This window comes from Canis lupus, chromosome 8 (assembly GCF_003254725.2).
Source record: "Canis lupus dingo isolate Sandy chromosome 8, ASM325472v2, whole genome shotgun sequence".
Lineage (NCBI taxonomy): Eukaryota > Metazoa > Chordata > Mammalia > Carnivora > Canidae > Canis > Canis lupus.
Genome location: NC_064250.1, coordinates 32,090,689 through 32,107,047, shown reverse-complemented (window position 1 = coordinate 32,107,047; position 16,359 = coordinate 32,090,689). Strand labels below are relative to the sequence as shown.

Below are 16,359 nucleotides of genomic sequence, written 5' to 3'. Positions count from 1 at the left end.
TATTCTATGAGTCTTGTTAAATTCTCCTGGAAGTTAGATTTAAGCACCAATGGAATTCTTTAATAAAAAAAATTAACAGGGTTTTCAAAATCAGATTTAAATATGTATTGTGTGGAACAGCATACAGTAAGCTCAAGTATTTGGGATCAACTTGGAAGTTTGAGAAATGCAAAAATCAAGTCTACTTTTGTATCAACTTTGTATTAAATGTCCTGATGAACCCCAGACAGCCACAGAGTCTGAAGACAACAACTCAGAAACATACTGAGATCCATTTAATAATTTTTGAAGATTTTTTTCCTGTAAAATGGCTTGTATTTCCACAGGTACAATAGTGAAGAAATAAACTTTTCAATTTGACATGAAATATAAAAGAACAGCTTTACAAATATATCCATAAAATTTAACTGCTTGTAACACTATACATGGTAAATATGACCACTCCTTAACTTCTAGACTATTTAATACAGAGAAACAATCTGTCATCTCAGCTAAGAAGAAATAATTTCCCTTTCATCAAGTGTATTTTTGTTTAGAAATGGTTAAGTAGAACTGGAAAAATATTTGCTTTTTCCTATCTTCCTCTAGGGCTTTTTCATGAGGGCAAAAACTTGAGAAGATATAAGTTTCACTGAAAAGAAACACTGAACCTTTTATTTTTATTTTTTTTATTTTTTTACTACTTTAGTAATGCTTACACGTTCTTCTAAAAAAAAATCCTGGAGCTGTCTCGTTGGCCTTTGGGTCATAAAGAAACGATAACAGAGCTATGCTCTATTTCCAGCACTGGAGGAGGAACTTCATACCCTCAGCCCATGAAGGCTAAACTATGGGGATAGAAGATCGCCTGCCAAGGGAATGGAGCTGGATCTGGCTTAAAATCAAGGTTCTGTGGTTTGCCTATCAGAAATTCCACTGTTACAAGACAAAACTGCCTGAAGATAACTAGCTTGTAGCCAGGACGAAGACTGCTATGATCGATCATACATCCTTTCACACCAATCCAAAGCACAGAATGGCTTTTAAAAAGTTGATCAAAATCATAGAACTGCAGGTAACAATTCTGTAACCTATGAGAAAAGAAGAAAACATGCTCCCTTTAACTTTCAAAAGTGCCCAAATAACAATACTGAGCTCCAAAAACCAGGGGTTTGAGTTTTATGTAAGCAAAAATAAAGCAATTGAAGCTTTATGAAGAGTTCTCAACTTTCCTAATACAGTATATGCAATAACTTAAGATTTCCCTATTGATACTGGAAATAAATTCTATTACAATCATGTGTATGCCAGTTCCTGGCATATTTCTGCATCCAGATTCATTAGTCTCCTTAATGGAGCCCATTTTCCCAATGGCTTTCTCCTTTCTTTAAACCCTAACCCTGAAATTCTATAACCAGTTATATCACGTGGCTTCCCTGAGGCACAAAGGTACCAAACTCTATAATTAACTATTGAGGAATGATAAATATGCTATTTATATTAAAAGATTTTAATTCTTTTGGGCCACAGTTGGGGGGGGGGACCAGAAAGTTTAATACTTACTCTGCAGTGTGAACTGTAGCCCTTTTTGCAAAAAGTGAAACCAAATAAGGGAAACATTGAGCTGCAGCATGCATGACCCGACAGCACCGATTATTAATAAAAAAATTCCAGACTAGAAAAATATTGAGTTGTATCCCATCCATTTTTTTTTTAAATAGTATACTGACAATTGAAAAAAATTAACTATGGAAATACATCATTGGGGTTTTACTTCTGGTGATCTATTCACAAAAGGCATTTTGGTCAGGCCAAGATCAGGATAATTGTCAGCAGTTTCCTATATATATATATACCTGGGGGAGAGGGACCCCCCACCCTGACCCCAATCTGGTAGCAAGCAAGACAAAAACAGAAGTAACCTCTGAGCAATTACTTTTTCTGAACTGTATTACTTCATTGAGCCAGAGTTCTTTATTCTCACAAACTGAACTGCTCTCACCTCTGGAGAAAACAACTCATTACTCCAAATTCTAAGCAGATCTTACTAGAAGGGAACAAGAGGAGCATGGCTGCCTTTGTGCAGACTTGCCACCTCTCTGCTGGTCCTTAGGACCTCACTTGGACATCAAAGATGTGATGCAGACACAGGGTAGTTCGCCTGTTACTCCTTCCAAGAGCTTAGAATTTATTACCCCAAGTTTAACTTTGACTTAGCCATCTCACTTTACTGAAAGTAAAAAAAAAAAAAAAAAAGTTTCACATTGGCATTTTATTTTGGGGCATGTGTTGCACGTAAAACTGCTAGACCCTGAAGTATTATAGTCCTTGAAGTGGAACATGACAGATCATAACTTTCCAGAAATGTCTCTGATAGGGAAAATCCAGCCCTTCTAGATGCAAGGCCACTGACCGTACAAGATACTTTTAGGGTATCAAGACTCCTCAACCCACCTAGCCATACAGCAAGAAAAGGGACTATTGCCTCCTTTGCACGATTGAGTGAAAGCTAATCCTTGGAGACAGAGGCTGCATAAAAAGGCATTTGATACATTATGACTTACATTACCTGCAGACAAAAAGAAAACGAAATTACCTAAAGAATAGAGTAAGTGATCAATAAGAGGACTATTGTTGGATTTCCACATCATTTAAAAATTACCAAAACAAAAATGTCTCCTTTTCAACGATCATCTCCTTTGAAAAGTAAAGTTTGTTTTGTTTTTTTTTGTTTTTTTTTGTTAACTGAGAAGCTGAACTTTTTAGGTGTTAGGTCAAATTAAGTAGCAGCGATCAAGGGTAATCTAATCACTTTCAGGAAAAGAGACATTCAAAATGTGTTAGAACAACTGAAAATAGGGCAACGTATTTGCCAGTAGGCAAAACATGGAAAGACATTCAAGTATGAGTACAGTATGTGAGAATCCTATAAATTCCATACCCCTAACAAAGGTTAAAATGTAGCATGGATCTGTAATGGTCAACTTCAGAGGATGTTAGTTTAAATAAATACTTGCTCCGTGTGGCAGGGATCTACTTCATGCAGGCCAGCTGTGGCGCTCTCCTGTCCTAAGGAGTCTTTACCTTCTGGGAGCAGCGACACTCTAGGTACCGAGGGCGGAGAATGAGCATCTGAGAATGATTCAAAATGAATAGGAACTAACAGAAGGATGGTTGGTGCTCATATGAAATTCTGATTTAATTATTCCTCAGTAAACACTCATTTGCTCTCTTGAAATCAGGAATTTCAAATTATCTCTGCAGATGTACCACTTGGTGTTGTGTATATCTAATGATCACATTTAAATTTAGTTTGATTTGCAAACATTTTCGAAACTTCAGGGCTCTGTAAGCTGCGGGAGAGGGTGACAGATGGCAGTGAGGGAGTGAACCAGAACGACTGCTTCGTGGTGAGCTGTTAGCTTTCAGGCTCCCAGAATTTTGGCCTTCTTAAGGAAGAAACCCAACAAGTGGTTTTACAGAGTAAAATCTTCTTTTTAATAGTAAGCCTTAAACAATCCAATACGTAAATAAACCTGATGTTCTGGTACCTGGGTAACCAGGCCCCCGTTGACCGCTGCAATCATCACCCTCGGTTAATCAATGGGGGTTGCTGCATTTTAATCAACCCCACAGCGCTGGCCGTGGACGAGGGGTGTCGGGGACGGGACCATCTTACACGGACGTTAGGGAAAGGCGGACTGAAAGGTCGCGGAGATTTCTATGAGATGCCAAGGTATTTGATGACTCTTGTGGATAAAGTCATTGAATTCCACCAAAGCAAACAAAACCAAAGCACAGGGCAGCGTAGGCATCTTCTTTGCCCAGAAAAGAAAAATCTGACCACTCAGGGCCTCAGAAGGACCCGCTGCGCCCGCGGTCTCCCGCCCAGAGCCCCCCCCCCCCCCCCCCTTTACCGCCGCAGCCCGGCGCGGGGCAGCTATTTCTGGGCACCGACACCTTCTTTCTTCCACATTCGTGAACTGGGATTCAAGGTCATGTCCAAGTTAACAAAGGAAAAAACCAAAAACAACAAAAACACGGTTTCAGAAGCCAGGGTGACACTCGAAGCGCGCGGCTCCTGAAACGCTACGGTCACGAAGCTCTGCGGGGCTCCCCGCCGCCCCCGGCGCCCCCGGCGCCCCGCAGGTGACACGCCCCGCAGGTGACACGCCGCTCCGAGGCCCCCGCCCCCCCGGGTCTGGCCGCGCCCACCTCCTCTGCCCCCCACCCCCCGGCCCCCAGCCTCAGGCCCCCCTCCCCTTACTAAACAGCATCATAAAAAAGGTAAAATCTAGAGTTAGTGGCAAAAAAGCTTCACAGTAACTCGTTCACCCAGTCGCCGAGGGCCCGGTCAGTCCACCGGGCCCTGGAAGATGAGCCTGATGCAGTTGTGCTCCCCGCCGAGCTGCGTGGCGCAGAAGGGGCAGGCGGCGTGGAAGGCGTGTGTCCCGTGCGGCAGCGGGATCTGCGCCCAGTACTTGGCCGACTTCTCGGAGCACACGTGTCCGCACGGGGTGAAGGCGTGCGTGGGCGGGCCCGCGTCCACGTAGAAGCCCGCCTCGCAGCCCAGCCAGAGCGGCACGTAGGGGCCCACAGTCCTGCACATGGGGCACTCCCGCTCGTTGGCCTCCGCGTCGCTGCGGTGGCCCCAGTTGTGGTAGCCGTGCACGTGGCCGCAGCTCAGGTAGGCCCAGGGCTGCTTCTCCTCCACCACCTCCTTCCTGCTGATGCTGGGGAAGGCCAGGGTGTTGAGGCCCACGGGGCACTGCGGCCGCGCCGCGTTGATCTCCTGCCGCAGCGCCTCGATGTGCTTCTGCGTGGGCGTGTGGAAGAGGCCGTCGGCCGTCCTCCAGAGCAGCGTGGCCCCGCACAGGTCGATGAGGGAGCCGTCCTGCAGCACGTTGGTCTCGCTCTCCACCTGCGGCGCGTGGGGACAGACAGGCAGGCTTTGTACATCACTCTGGGGTTCTTTTCTCTCAAAATACAAATCCTCTTTCAAGCGAACACGGGCGGGCAGCTCACCCCCCTGCCTCCCCGAAGGGCTCCAGGCACCCGCCTGCCCCCCACATCCCCGTCCTGCTGGTGTCCTCGCGGAACACTGGGTAGGATCTGGACATGCCATACTCCCAAAGCCCTAAGCACAGATTCACCTGGCTTTACGTGGACAATGACTCTAGGGGTTATTTTGCACCAACTTCACAAATCTTAAGATTTTTCAGTTGTCTTCTGTAAGTAACACTATTGCTCCTTGATCTCCTAACGGACAGGACGCGTCCCACCAGCCCAGGCTCCTTGTGACCAGAGCCGACCCAGGTCGCTGGGGGACACTGCCATAATTACTGCAGCAGAGCGGCCCAAATGATGCCTGGTGATCCTTAGCTTCACGCACTCTATTGTTTGTCCTGCATTTCTACCGTTTGGAGCAGAAGCGTTCGCCATTAGCTTTCTTTTCTTTTCTTTTTTTTTTTTTTTAAAGATCTATCTATCTATTATTTATTTATTTATTTAATTTATTTATTTATGAATGATATATATAGAGAGAGAGCGGCAGAGACACAGGAGGAGGAAGAAGCAGGCTCCATGCCGGGAGCCTGACGCCGGGACTCAATCCCAGGACTCCAGGATCGGGCCCTGGGCCAAAGGCAGGGGCCAAACCACTGAGCCACCCAGCGATCCCCCCAGTAGCTTTTATTTTTTTAAAAAAATTTGAATTCAGTTAGCCAACATATAGAACATCTTTAGTTTCAGAGGTAGAGTTCGGTGATTCATCAGTTGCAAATAATAGCCAGTGCTCATCACATCACTTGCCCTCCTTAATGCCCATCACCCAGTGACCCATCCCCCACCCATCTCCCCTCCAGCAACCCTCAGTTTGTTTCCTAGGATTAAGAGTCTCTCATGGTTGGTCTTCCTCTCTGGTTTCTTCCCAGCAATTGCACTACTAGGTATTTACCCCAAAGATACAAATGTAGTGATCCAAAGAGGCATCTGCACCCCAATGTTTACAGCAGCAATGTCCACAACAGCCAAACTGGAAAGAGCCAAGATGTCTATCGACAGATGAACAGACTGAGAAAATGGAATATTGCTCAGCCATCAGAAAGGATGAAATCTTATCATTCACATCTATGTGGATGGAACTGGAGGGTATTATGCTAAGCGAAATAACTCAATCAGAAAAAGCCTTCACTTTTATAAGGATAGCACACTAGGCACCAACTGCTTACAAGACAGCTGATGAGAAGCTCTAAGACATGTCACGTGGGAATCCAACCCCTGCCTCCATGTGCCAGGTGTACTTTAAGGCCTGGAGGGAATAAAGCTGCTCGACCCACACTGAAGAGACGTCTTTTTTTTTCATAGTGGGAAGCAAACGTGCCAGAGCCAGGAGCCAGTGAAGGTCAGTAAAGTGTTAGCTAATATCATCACAGGAGGCCGTATCACCACCGGGGTCAAGAGCATGGACTATGCAGCCTGTGGCCTTGCTGTGCACCCTGGTTCTGTCACACACTAGCTCTAACCTGGGGCCATTACTTCAGCTGCCTGTGCCTCTGTTTCCTCTTCTGTAAAACTGGACAAGGGGATGAGGAATGCTAATAAAGTTCTCAGAACCATGTCTGGCATGCAGTGGGCACTTATGCAAATGTTTGCTACTATTACTTTGATGGTAGAAGATCAGAAATGCTTTCTAAGAAGGCTTTTCCTTAAATAGGGATTTGAGAAAGTTATCAGGAACTGGGGGGTGGAAGAGAAGACACTTCAGAAAGAGGGATGGATGCAAAGGCCAAACAGCATGCACGTAGAGGGAGCAGCAGGAGTTCCACAGGCCACCCACCAGCTGGACGGGAGCCTCAGGCTGGCGTCCTGGCTGGCCTCCCGTGCCCAGAGGGAATCAATGCAGAGTTTTAAGCAGCTATAAAAGAACAGATTTGCCTTTCTAAAAGGTCACTTCAGAAGTGTGGAGGATGGATTGGATGAGTTTAAGACTGGAGGTGGGGGAGACCGTGGGAGTTCTTTCTCCAGGCAGAGGGTGGGTACACTGCAGGCAGTGACTACCAGCGGCAACAGCCAAGACAGCTAAGAAATGTTGAGGACTTGCTCCTGATCTGAGGAAGACAGATCAATGCCTCTGGCTTTGTCTGCATAAGAGGCAGCTTTCCAGAGACCAGGAATATAGGAGAAATGGCAGATTTGGGGGGAAATGACAGGTGGTTCAGTTTCAGATGTGTGGAATCCAAGGGTCCTGCAGAGGGTGGGCCACGGTTGTGCACAGGAGCCACACGACTGCAGATCTGGCTTAGAGAAGCACGTTTGGGACTTAGCAGCATCAGGCTGAAGCCCCAGGAGTGGATGACACTGCTCAGGCAGGGTCTCAGGAGGGCAGAGAGGCCCGGGGACAGAACTGGGCCACATCCCTGCAAGGCTAGGGGAGGTGGGAGGGGGCGAACTTGTGAGGGGCAGCAGAGGTATGGGCCAAAGAGAAATTTCGTCATTCTCTGGCTCAAAGGTCTTTGCTGGCTCTCCACTGCCCTCAGGATCACACCCAAACTTAACACACTTAAAAGGTCATTGACCATGAGGCCACAGATCTTTCTTACAGTGAAGAGGGCTGCTCTGGTCTGAGATGGGGTCCTTGCACACGCTTGGCTGGATTGTCCACTGGCCTGTGTGCGAGCGACCTCTGCCTAGAATTCTGCAGCACAGCGCTGCATGCCCCACCCCAGGTCCACGTTGTGGCCTGGCACTCCCACTCAACATTCAAGTCTCACTTGGTGCCACTTCGAAAGTTTGCCTTCAATGAGAAAGCAGCCCCTTCTTTAAAAGCACCAAATATTAGTAGAAAAAGTGATTGTAAAATGGCTGATCTCATTGGGTAGCTTTGAGCAATGCTTGGGTGCCTTAATATGAAGCACTTAGTAGAGCCTAGTATGTAACTAATATGTAACTAGTACCATAGTATGTAACACTATGGTTATGTTTAGAGCTCCTAAAATTAACTTAACTCACACTAAATTTTACAGGGCCAATATAGTTTAATTAAATACCCCCAAATATAATTTGATACATTATATCTATAGATCTAGTATAGATCTAGTGGAATAGAAAGGTCTCTAGTACACTCACACCTAAGAGCAGAATTATAAATGTTACCAACTAGATAAAGGAATAGGATATAATTCAAAGTCTATTCGCCTATTTATTCAGGGGGTTCAGCTCCTGAAAGGACATTTCCCCCACGTTTAATTAATTATGTTGATCATGGACAAAGACTGCTGTGATAAGAAACCATGGCAGTTGTTAACATATCAGTACGTAGATTCACATTAAATGCCAAGGTATATTATTAATATAAAACCTTCTATCTTCTACTTTATTCTCCACATTTGTGTGTTGCAAACGTAGAGTACTGCCAGAGACCGTTTCCTAATCTCATCTCCAGACAATTTACATCAATGCTACCAGCCACATGTATAGAACTAGAGCCATTAATGAAAACATAAGCTCAAAGAATCCCCAGGTGTTCACCTGACAAACTTCTCCTGGCTAACAAGGGGTGTTGCAGGGAAGCTAGGTCCTCTCACACCCTCAGTGTCTCCCATAGTGCAAAATCAGACTGATGGGAACTCAGAAACCTTTGCTGTAGGCCAGGCCAGTTGTACACAAACGAACAGTACAGCACAATTCTGGGCAGATCTAAGGGTCTCTTACAGGGACTAACTTCAAAATTAGTTGAGATTTAATACAGCCCATGAATACAGGCTATTTTTGGAGTTCTTCTTAGGAGCACTGCCCCCTTCTCTGGCACACACGGCTGCCTGAGCTGGGTCACTGTACAATCACTGAGCGGAGGCAAGAAACTCATTCTATAAATGTGCCCTTGGAGACAGACAAGCCCTTTGTGCATTCCAGCGAATGTTCTGGTGTAAACCATCCCAGGTGAGGGCCAGGTGCTGCTCCTCACAAGATGATACCCACTGGCAGCTCAGAATCCAGACTTTTAGTCGGGGAGGACGGTGTTTTAATCCCATCTGCTGCCACCTTTGAATTCTGGGGCCCTGGACAATATTTAACCTCTCTATGCTGTACCTTCCTCATCCATAAAATGGGCACGATTCCACTTCCCTGACAAAGCTGCTCAGATCTCATTAGCCGAGGTCTCTGAAATGTTAACACGCCTGTACCCAGCAACCATTTATACTGACTTCTACTCTTGCCATCATAATGACAGATCACCAAGTCAGCCAAACTAGGGCAGTTTTGTATAAAGTTATCCAATGATCAGAAACAAAGTTGTTTGGAAAAAACTGCTTTCACATTCTGTTCCCTATTTACAGTCTCTTGAAAAATGTTTAAACAGAAGTTATTGTGTTTTCTCTGGTCTTTCTTAGAAAACATTTCTCATGTTTACTTGGCCAGGGTGCTCTAATATTGGGCTTTATTGTAAAATGCAGAAGCTGTACTTGTAGCTCAGTAATGGTGTGAAATACAAATAAAAATAATAGTTCCCTACAAACAAACATCGAGTAGAGTCTAGCAAACCAGGTTAGTATGAATCCCCTCCGCCCCCCTACCCAACCTCTATCTTCTTTCTCCATCTCAGTTATAGCTGGTTATCATCTTGCTGAAAAATGCTAGATTACTCTTATGCTTTTCTAGGCGGGTTCTGAAGAAAACATTCGTTCGTTCTTATTCTAGCTTCTATCTACTGATTAATTAAAAGCACTGGAGTTGAAAGTTTACTCAGAAACTTCTGGCGCTGTGCTACACAGGTATGGCAAGGTTAGACACCCCAAATTTCCCATTTAAGGGCTTATAATTATTCTCCACAAAAGAAAGAGTTTAAAAGCCAACTGCTTTAGGCCATTTGGAATAAGCAGGGATATTTATAGGAAAATATTAACATGCCAAGTCAATGCCCTCTATGAATGATTTCAAATAAAGAATTTTATGATTTTGGTGAATTATATATGGAATTATATATTAATTTCTTACTATGAATTCAAGGAAAAAAAGCTAACTTAATTATCTTTTAGTTCCAGAAAGTCTAGTAAATAATTCTGTAATCCATAATTTTTACTAATTAGTCTTAGATGGCTCAGCATTTTTCCAAATTACTAAAGTTTTACGCTAAAAATAAGGTTGTCCTTAAAATGAATTTAAGTGGAATTTTGTAGTGAAGCATATAATAAAAGATTTGCTATTAAGGTAGTAAGGAGCAAAAAGGTCATTTTCTTCTACTATGGGAAAAGCTTCACCATGGCAGGAAATAAGCCCATCTCCCTAGCATTTTCAGGGGCTTATGGAATTCTCATTTTCCTGGGCCAATGGTCCATAGCACTGTACCTGCACAAAAGTTCTGGATTTTAGGGAAGAAAAATGATAATCCTTGAGCTAGGCTTTTGTAGTGTGGTGCATTTTCCAAAGTGAAGACCACTCACCAGCTTTCCTCTTTGCTGGGCCGACCTTGTTTCTCGCAAGGTGTACACGTCTCCACAGACAGAGATCTCACGCCAGATCCCAGGCTGGGACTCCTCAGTGAAGCCCCCTCGGGGATGCATCACGAGGACGCCATTTGTAGTGAGCCCATCCATGTGGCCATCAGGGTTTTTCCATTTTGCTGCCTTTTCCTGGAGAACATACCATAGAACAGAAAAAGCATGCTAAGATTATGTTCAAAATGAAGGGATTCCAGAATCTCTTTAAAATATCCAGTATGGGCAGACAGAAGAAAGTGATGAATTTTCATTTTCTATTTAAAGCTAATAATCAGAAGGATAAAATATGCAATTATTCTGATAACATGAAAGTGCTAAAATGTATGAATGATTTATCATTGGATATGCATTATATTCATCTTGGGAGCTTTAAAGAAAAAGAACCTGATGCCTGGGCCCTTTCCTCAGAGATTCTTTTACCCACCCCATCCCCGCTTTGCCCCTGGGAGATTCCAGGAATCTAGTATGTGTTCTTCAGTTCTATTTGTGCAATGCTTTTGCCTCTTTTGTATTAGTGCTTTATATGTAATCATTACCTGGGAAGTATATAGAAGGTAGGGGGGAAAAAAGGAATTTTTACTAAACATACAAAATTTTTACAAATGTTAGGCTAACAAGTTGTGGCCAGTATCTCTTCATAAATATCCTCAAGGATGGAAGGTAAAGACAGCCTGATATAATGGCAGGACAAACACTCTTGGATGCCTGTGTCAGTGATTCCTCTTTCTTGGTGACAGAGCCAGCTATTGCTCACATGACCCAGGGATAAATTCTGATTAGGATAAGCCCTCTTGCCAGTGACTGAGCTCTGGCCAATGAGACATGACTGGGTCTTCTGCTAATCTTCCCGGTAAGGTTCCTTTGTTCTAAAAAGAGAATGGAAAGAAAGAGTGACATCAGTCTCCCAGTGGCATGGATCATTCCTTTTTTTCTAGCCTCTTGGATTTACAACCAGACATCTGTAACAAAAAAAGAGCACAGCTGCACAGCATCCAGATCACCTGAAATCCATACATCTATGCCCCTGAAATTGGGTGCACTGTATCCCAGAGGAGGCAGTGAAGGTGGGTTGCTGGGGAGCCAGAGGTGGCAAAGGCAGTGGCCAGTGGGTAGGGGGATAGTGTGACCTTTTCTGACAAAGGAGGTGGAGGGTGAAGGAGGTGAGTGTGGGGTGGTGGTGTCTGCTCTATGTATGTTCTATAAATGGAAGGATTCATTGCCATCTTGGAGGAAAGACTGCAGTGAATGGGGGAAGGGAAGTAGGCAAAGAGAACTTCAGGGAAGTGTCTCCTGTTGTCTGCCCCAGGGTTCTGGTCCATGGACTTCTGGGACCACCTCCACCTCCCGCCCCAAATTGAGGATCCCACTACCAGACTGTGGGTACATCAAAGCCCCAAGAGCGAAGTACACACCTCCCCCAAATCTGCTGCATCTCCTCACTCCTTTTCCCTTGGAGCCCACTCCCAACCTCAGTGAAAAGTCAGCCCCTACCTCTACCCAATAAGAGAAACCAAAAATTTGTGCTATAGCACCACCTTCTGGAAGATAAAAGAAAGGCCCCTAACTACAAACCTGCTGAACTGTTAGAATCAAAGTAAACAGAAACTTGCCTAAATAGGGTGTTCCCTACTTCAAATGTGAGGACAGAGGCACTTTTAATCAAACACCATGAAAAAAATCACAGTAATACAGTATCACAAAAAGAAAATGACAGTTTTCCAGCAACTGAATCCAAAGACATGGAATACTGCATGAATATTTCATGGACATTCTATTGATAAAGAATTGAAAACAGCTGTTATGAAGAAATTTAATGAGATACAAGAAAACTCAGAAAGGCAATACAATGACCTCAGAAATAAAATGAACAAGCAGAAGGAATACTTTACCCAAGGCAATAAAATTCTAAAAAAGAACCAAACAAGTTCTGGTCTGAAGAACTCAATAAATGACATGAAGAATGCACTAGAATGCACTGGAAATACAGCAGATCAGATGGGAGAGAGAATTGGCAAGCTGGAAGACTAGAATATAGAAATGATTCATGTGGAACAGAAGAGAGAAGTAAGATTTAAGAAGTGAAGACACACTACAAGAGCTAGCCACCTTCATTAGAAAAGCCAACATAAGAATAATGGATTTTCTAGAAGGAGAAGAGAGGGAGAAAAGGGCAGAAAGCATATTTAAAGAAATAATTCCTGAGAACTTCTAAAACTTGAGGAAAGAACTGGATATACAAAGTCCATGAAGCTAACAGAACACCTTATTATTCTCCATGCAAGATCTTCTTTAAGACACATTACATTTAAACTATTAAGAGTCAGGGCACCTGGGTGGCTCAGTGGTTGAGTGTCTTGCCTTTGGTTCTGGTCCTGATCCTGGGGTCTTGGTATTGAGTCCCACATCAGGTTCCCCCTGGGGAGCCTGATTCTCCCTCTGCCTATGTCTTTGCCTCTCTCTGTGTCTCTTGTGAATAAATACATCTTTTAAAAAATTATTAAGAGTCAATGATAAAATTTTAAAGGCAGCTGGGGGAGGGGGAAGACAGTAACCTACAAAGGAATCCCCATCAGGCTATTCAATTTCTCAGATAAAAACAGCCAGCCAAGAATATTCTACCCAGCAAAGTTATGCTTCAGATATGGAGAATTAAAGGCTTCCCAGACACACAGGAGCTGAGGGAGTTCACCACCCCAGACCTGCCTTATAAGAAGTGTTGAAAGGAGATCTTCAAGCTAAAATGAAAAGACAGAAGTACATAAAACTCTGATAAAAGTGATAGAATTAGAAGCTGTAACTCTTTATAATAGTACATTAAACTCTCAATTATAAAAAAAATAAATTCTCAATTAGAGTAGAAAGGTTAAAGGCAAAGACATTAAAAATACCTATAGCAGACGTAAAAAATAACTACAGCTACTACAATGTGGTAACAAAATCACAGCATAAAAAGAGATAATTTGTGACATCAAAAATATAAAAGGAAAAAAGTTAAAGGATGGATTCTTCATAGGCAAATGAAGATTAATTGTTATCAGCAGAAGGACTATTTTATCTATGAGTTGTTCTATGTAAAGTTCATGATAACCACAAAGCAAAAATCTAGAGCAGAGACAAAACATTAAAAGCAGGGGAAATTGAGCAAGATGCACCATGGGAAACCACCAATGTACAAATATAGATAGAAATGGAAGGAAAGGGATCCCTGGGTGGCGCAGCGGTTTAGCGCCTGCCTTTGGCCCAGGGCGCAATCCTGGAGACCCGGGATCGAATCCCACATTGGGCTCCCAGTGCATGGAGCCTGCTTCTCCCTCTGCCTGTGTCTCTGCCTCTCTCTCTCTCTGTGTGTGACTATCATAAATAAATAAAAATTAAAAAAAAAAAAAGAAATGGAAGGAAAAAGAAACAATGGAGAGACAAAATAGCCAGAAGGCAAAAGAGACCATGACAGTAATAAGTCCTTCATATCAATAATCAAACTAAATGTAAATGCACTGAACTTACCAAAAGGCATAGAGTGGCTGGAAGGATTTAAAAAACAACAACAAAAGATAACTATATGCTGCCCTACAGGAGATTCATCTCAGCTTTAAAGACAACATAGGGCTCAATATGAAAGTATGGAAGATGATATTCCAAGCAAAGAGAATCCAAAAGAGGATTGGTATAGCCAATATTTATATCAGACAAACAGATTTCAAGCCAAAAAGGGTAACAAGGGACAAAGTCATTGCATAATCATAATGGGGTCAGTACATCAAGAAATATAATGATTGTAAATATATATGTACCCAATATCCAAGTAGCAAATTATATTAAGCAAATAATAACAGATCTAAAAGAGAAACAGACTACAGTATAATAATTGTAAAGGACTTCAATACCCCACTGTCATCAATGGATAGATATTTCAGACAATCAACAAGGAAACACTGGAATTGAACCACACTTTTGAGCAATGGACTCAACAGACATATACAGAACATTCTATCCAATGGTAGCAGAACACATTTTCTCAAGTGCACTGGAACATTCTCCAGGAGAGATATGATAGGCCACAAAACAAATTTTAGCAAGTTTAAGAAGACTAAAATCATATCAATTATCTTCCCTGATCACAATGGTATGAAACTAGAAAGTAACAATGAAAGGAAAGTGAGAAGATCTACAAATATGTGGAAACACACAGCTAATGTCATACTCAGTGAATAAAAACTGCAGATGTTTCCTTTAAGATCAGAAACAGGACAAAGATGCCCACTCTCACCATTCCTATTTAAAATAGTGCTAGAAGTCCTAGCCAGAGCAATTAGCAAGATAAAGAAGTAAATGGCATACAAACCTGAAAGAAAGAAGTAAAACTGTCACTATTTGCTAATGATATGATGTTATATATTGAGAATCGTGAAGAGTTAGTCAAAAAGCTGTTGAAATTAAAGGTTTCAGTAAAGTGGCAGGACAAAAATCCAACAGAGAAATAAGTTGCATTCCTTTACACTAATGATGAAGCATCTGAAAAACATATAAAGAAAACTATCCCATTCAGAACAGCATCAAAAATAGTAAAATACTTAGGAATAAATTTCACCAAGGAAGTGTAAGATCCATACAATGAAAAGGACAAAACTTTGCAATACATTGAAGACACAGACAAATGGAAAGATAACCCATGCTTATGAATCAGAAGACTATTGTTAAAATGGCCATACTACCCAAATCCACCTATAGATTCAACACAATCTCCATCGAAACATTAAAAAGAATTCTTCACAGAAATAGAAGACATAATCCTAAACTTTGTGTGCAACCACAGAACACTCAAAATAGCCAAAAAATAAAAAAATAATTACCATATGATCCAGCATTTCCACTTTAGGGCACATACTCAAAGGAACTGAAAACAGGGTTTCAATGAGATATATGCACTTCCATGTTTACTGTATTATTCCCAACAGCCAAGACATGAAAGCCACCCCAATGCCCATCAATGAATGAATGGATAAAAAAGACACTGTACATATGAGTTACCCATGAGAAAGGAGGATGGGCTTCCATTTGCAACAACATGGATGGACCTTGATTGAGCACATTATGCTAAGCAAGTTAAGTCAGAGAAAATATGTATTATATGATGTTACTTGTATGTGGAATCTAAAAAAGTTAAGCCTATGAAAAACAGAGAAAAATAAAATGATAGTTACCGGGGATGGGGTGGGTGGGTGGGGGCATAGGGGTAGAGTGATAAGATTGATGGTGTTTAAGGGTGCAAGCTTGTAATGAGCAGTGAAGCAGCCATAGAGATCTAATGCACCATATTACAAGTATAGACCATGTTATTGTACTATAATTGCACAATGTGGTAAATAATGCTATACCAGCAATCATTTTACAACACATATCAAGGTAACATGACTGTATACCTTACACTTATACAATGTTATGTGTCAAATTTATTCAATTACAAAAAGTAAATTAAAAAACAATAAAGAGAGATAAGGAAGAAATAGTGCCGCTGGGCTGCCTCTTCAGCTGGAAGTCATCACGTGACAGTAGATGCATGGAAGTGCAAGAGCCATCTCTCATCCCTAGGGCAGCCTGAGGAAGCTGATCTGTCCAGGGAGGTAGGGGGCAAGACAGAAGGAATCTGCTTTCTTAGATGTCACAGAACCACTGAATTACCCAACCCTGGAGCTGTCTTCCATGGGGCCCCTTGTTAACATGAAAGGATACATTTTTATTATTGTTTAGGGTATTTTTTTAAAGGCCATTTTGTATTTTTTTCCCTGAAAAAACATCCTGGTTAAAAAAAAAAAAACTATATTAAAACTGGATATTCACTAAAACTTCTGGATTTCATTTACATGGAAACCTTATGAAGCCA

At 42.4% G+C, this 16,359-nt stretch overlaps 1 protein-coding gene across 2 annotated transcripts in view; it reads right to left on the bottom strand.

Annotated features, from left to right (window-relative positions):
• Positions 1–4,225: 4,225 nt before the first annotated feature.
• PELI2 (pellino E3 ubiquitin protein ligase family member 2) overlaps positions 4,226–16,359 on the bottom strand; it is a 177,409-nt gene continuing 165,275 nt past the window's right edge. For both annotated transcript variants that reach the window (XM_025442651.3, XM_025442652.3), the window contains 2 exons: positions 10,422–10,610; positions 4,226–4,900 (listed from right to left, as the gene is read on the bottom strand). In XM_025442651.3, coding sequence (XP_025298436.1) covers positions 4,334–4,900; positions 10,422–10,610 — 756 coding nt within the window. In that variant the 3' untranslated portion in view covers positions 4,226–4,333. The remainder of the gene's footprint in view (positions 4,901–10,421; positions 10,611–16,359) is intronic.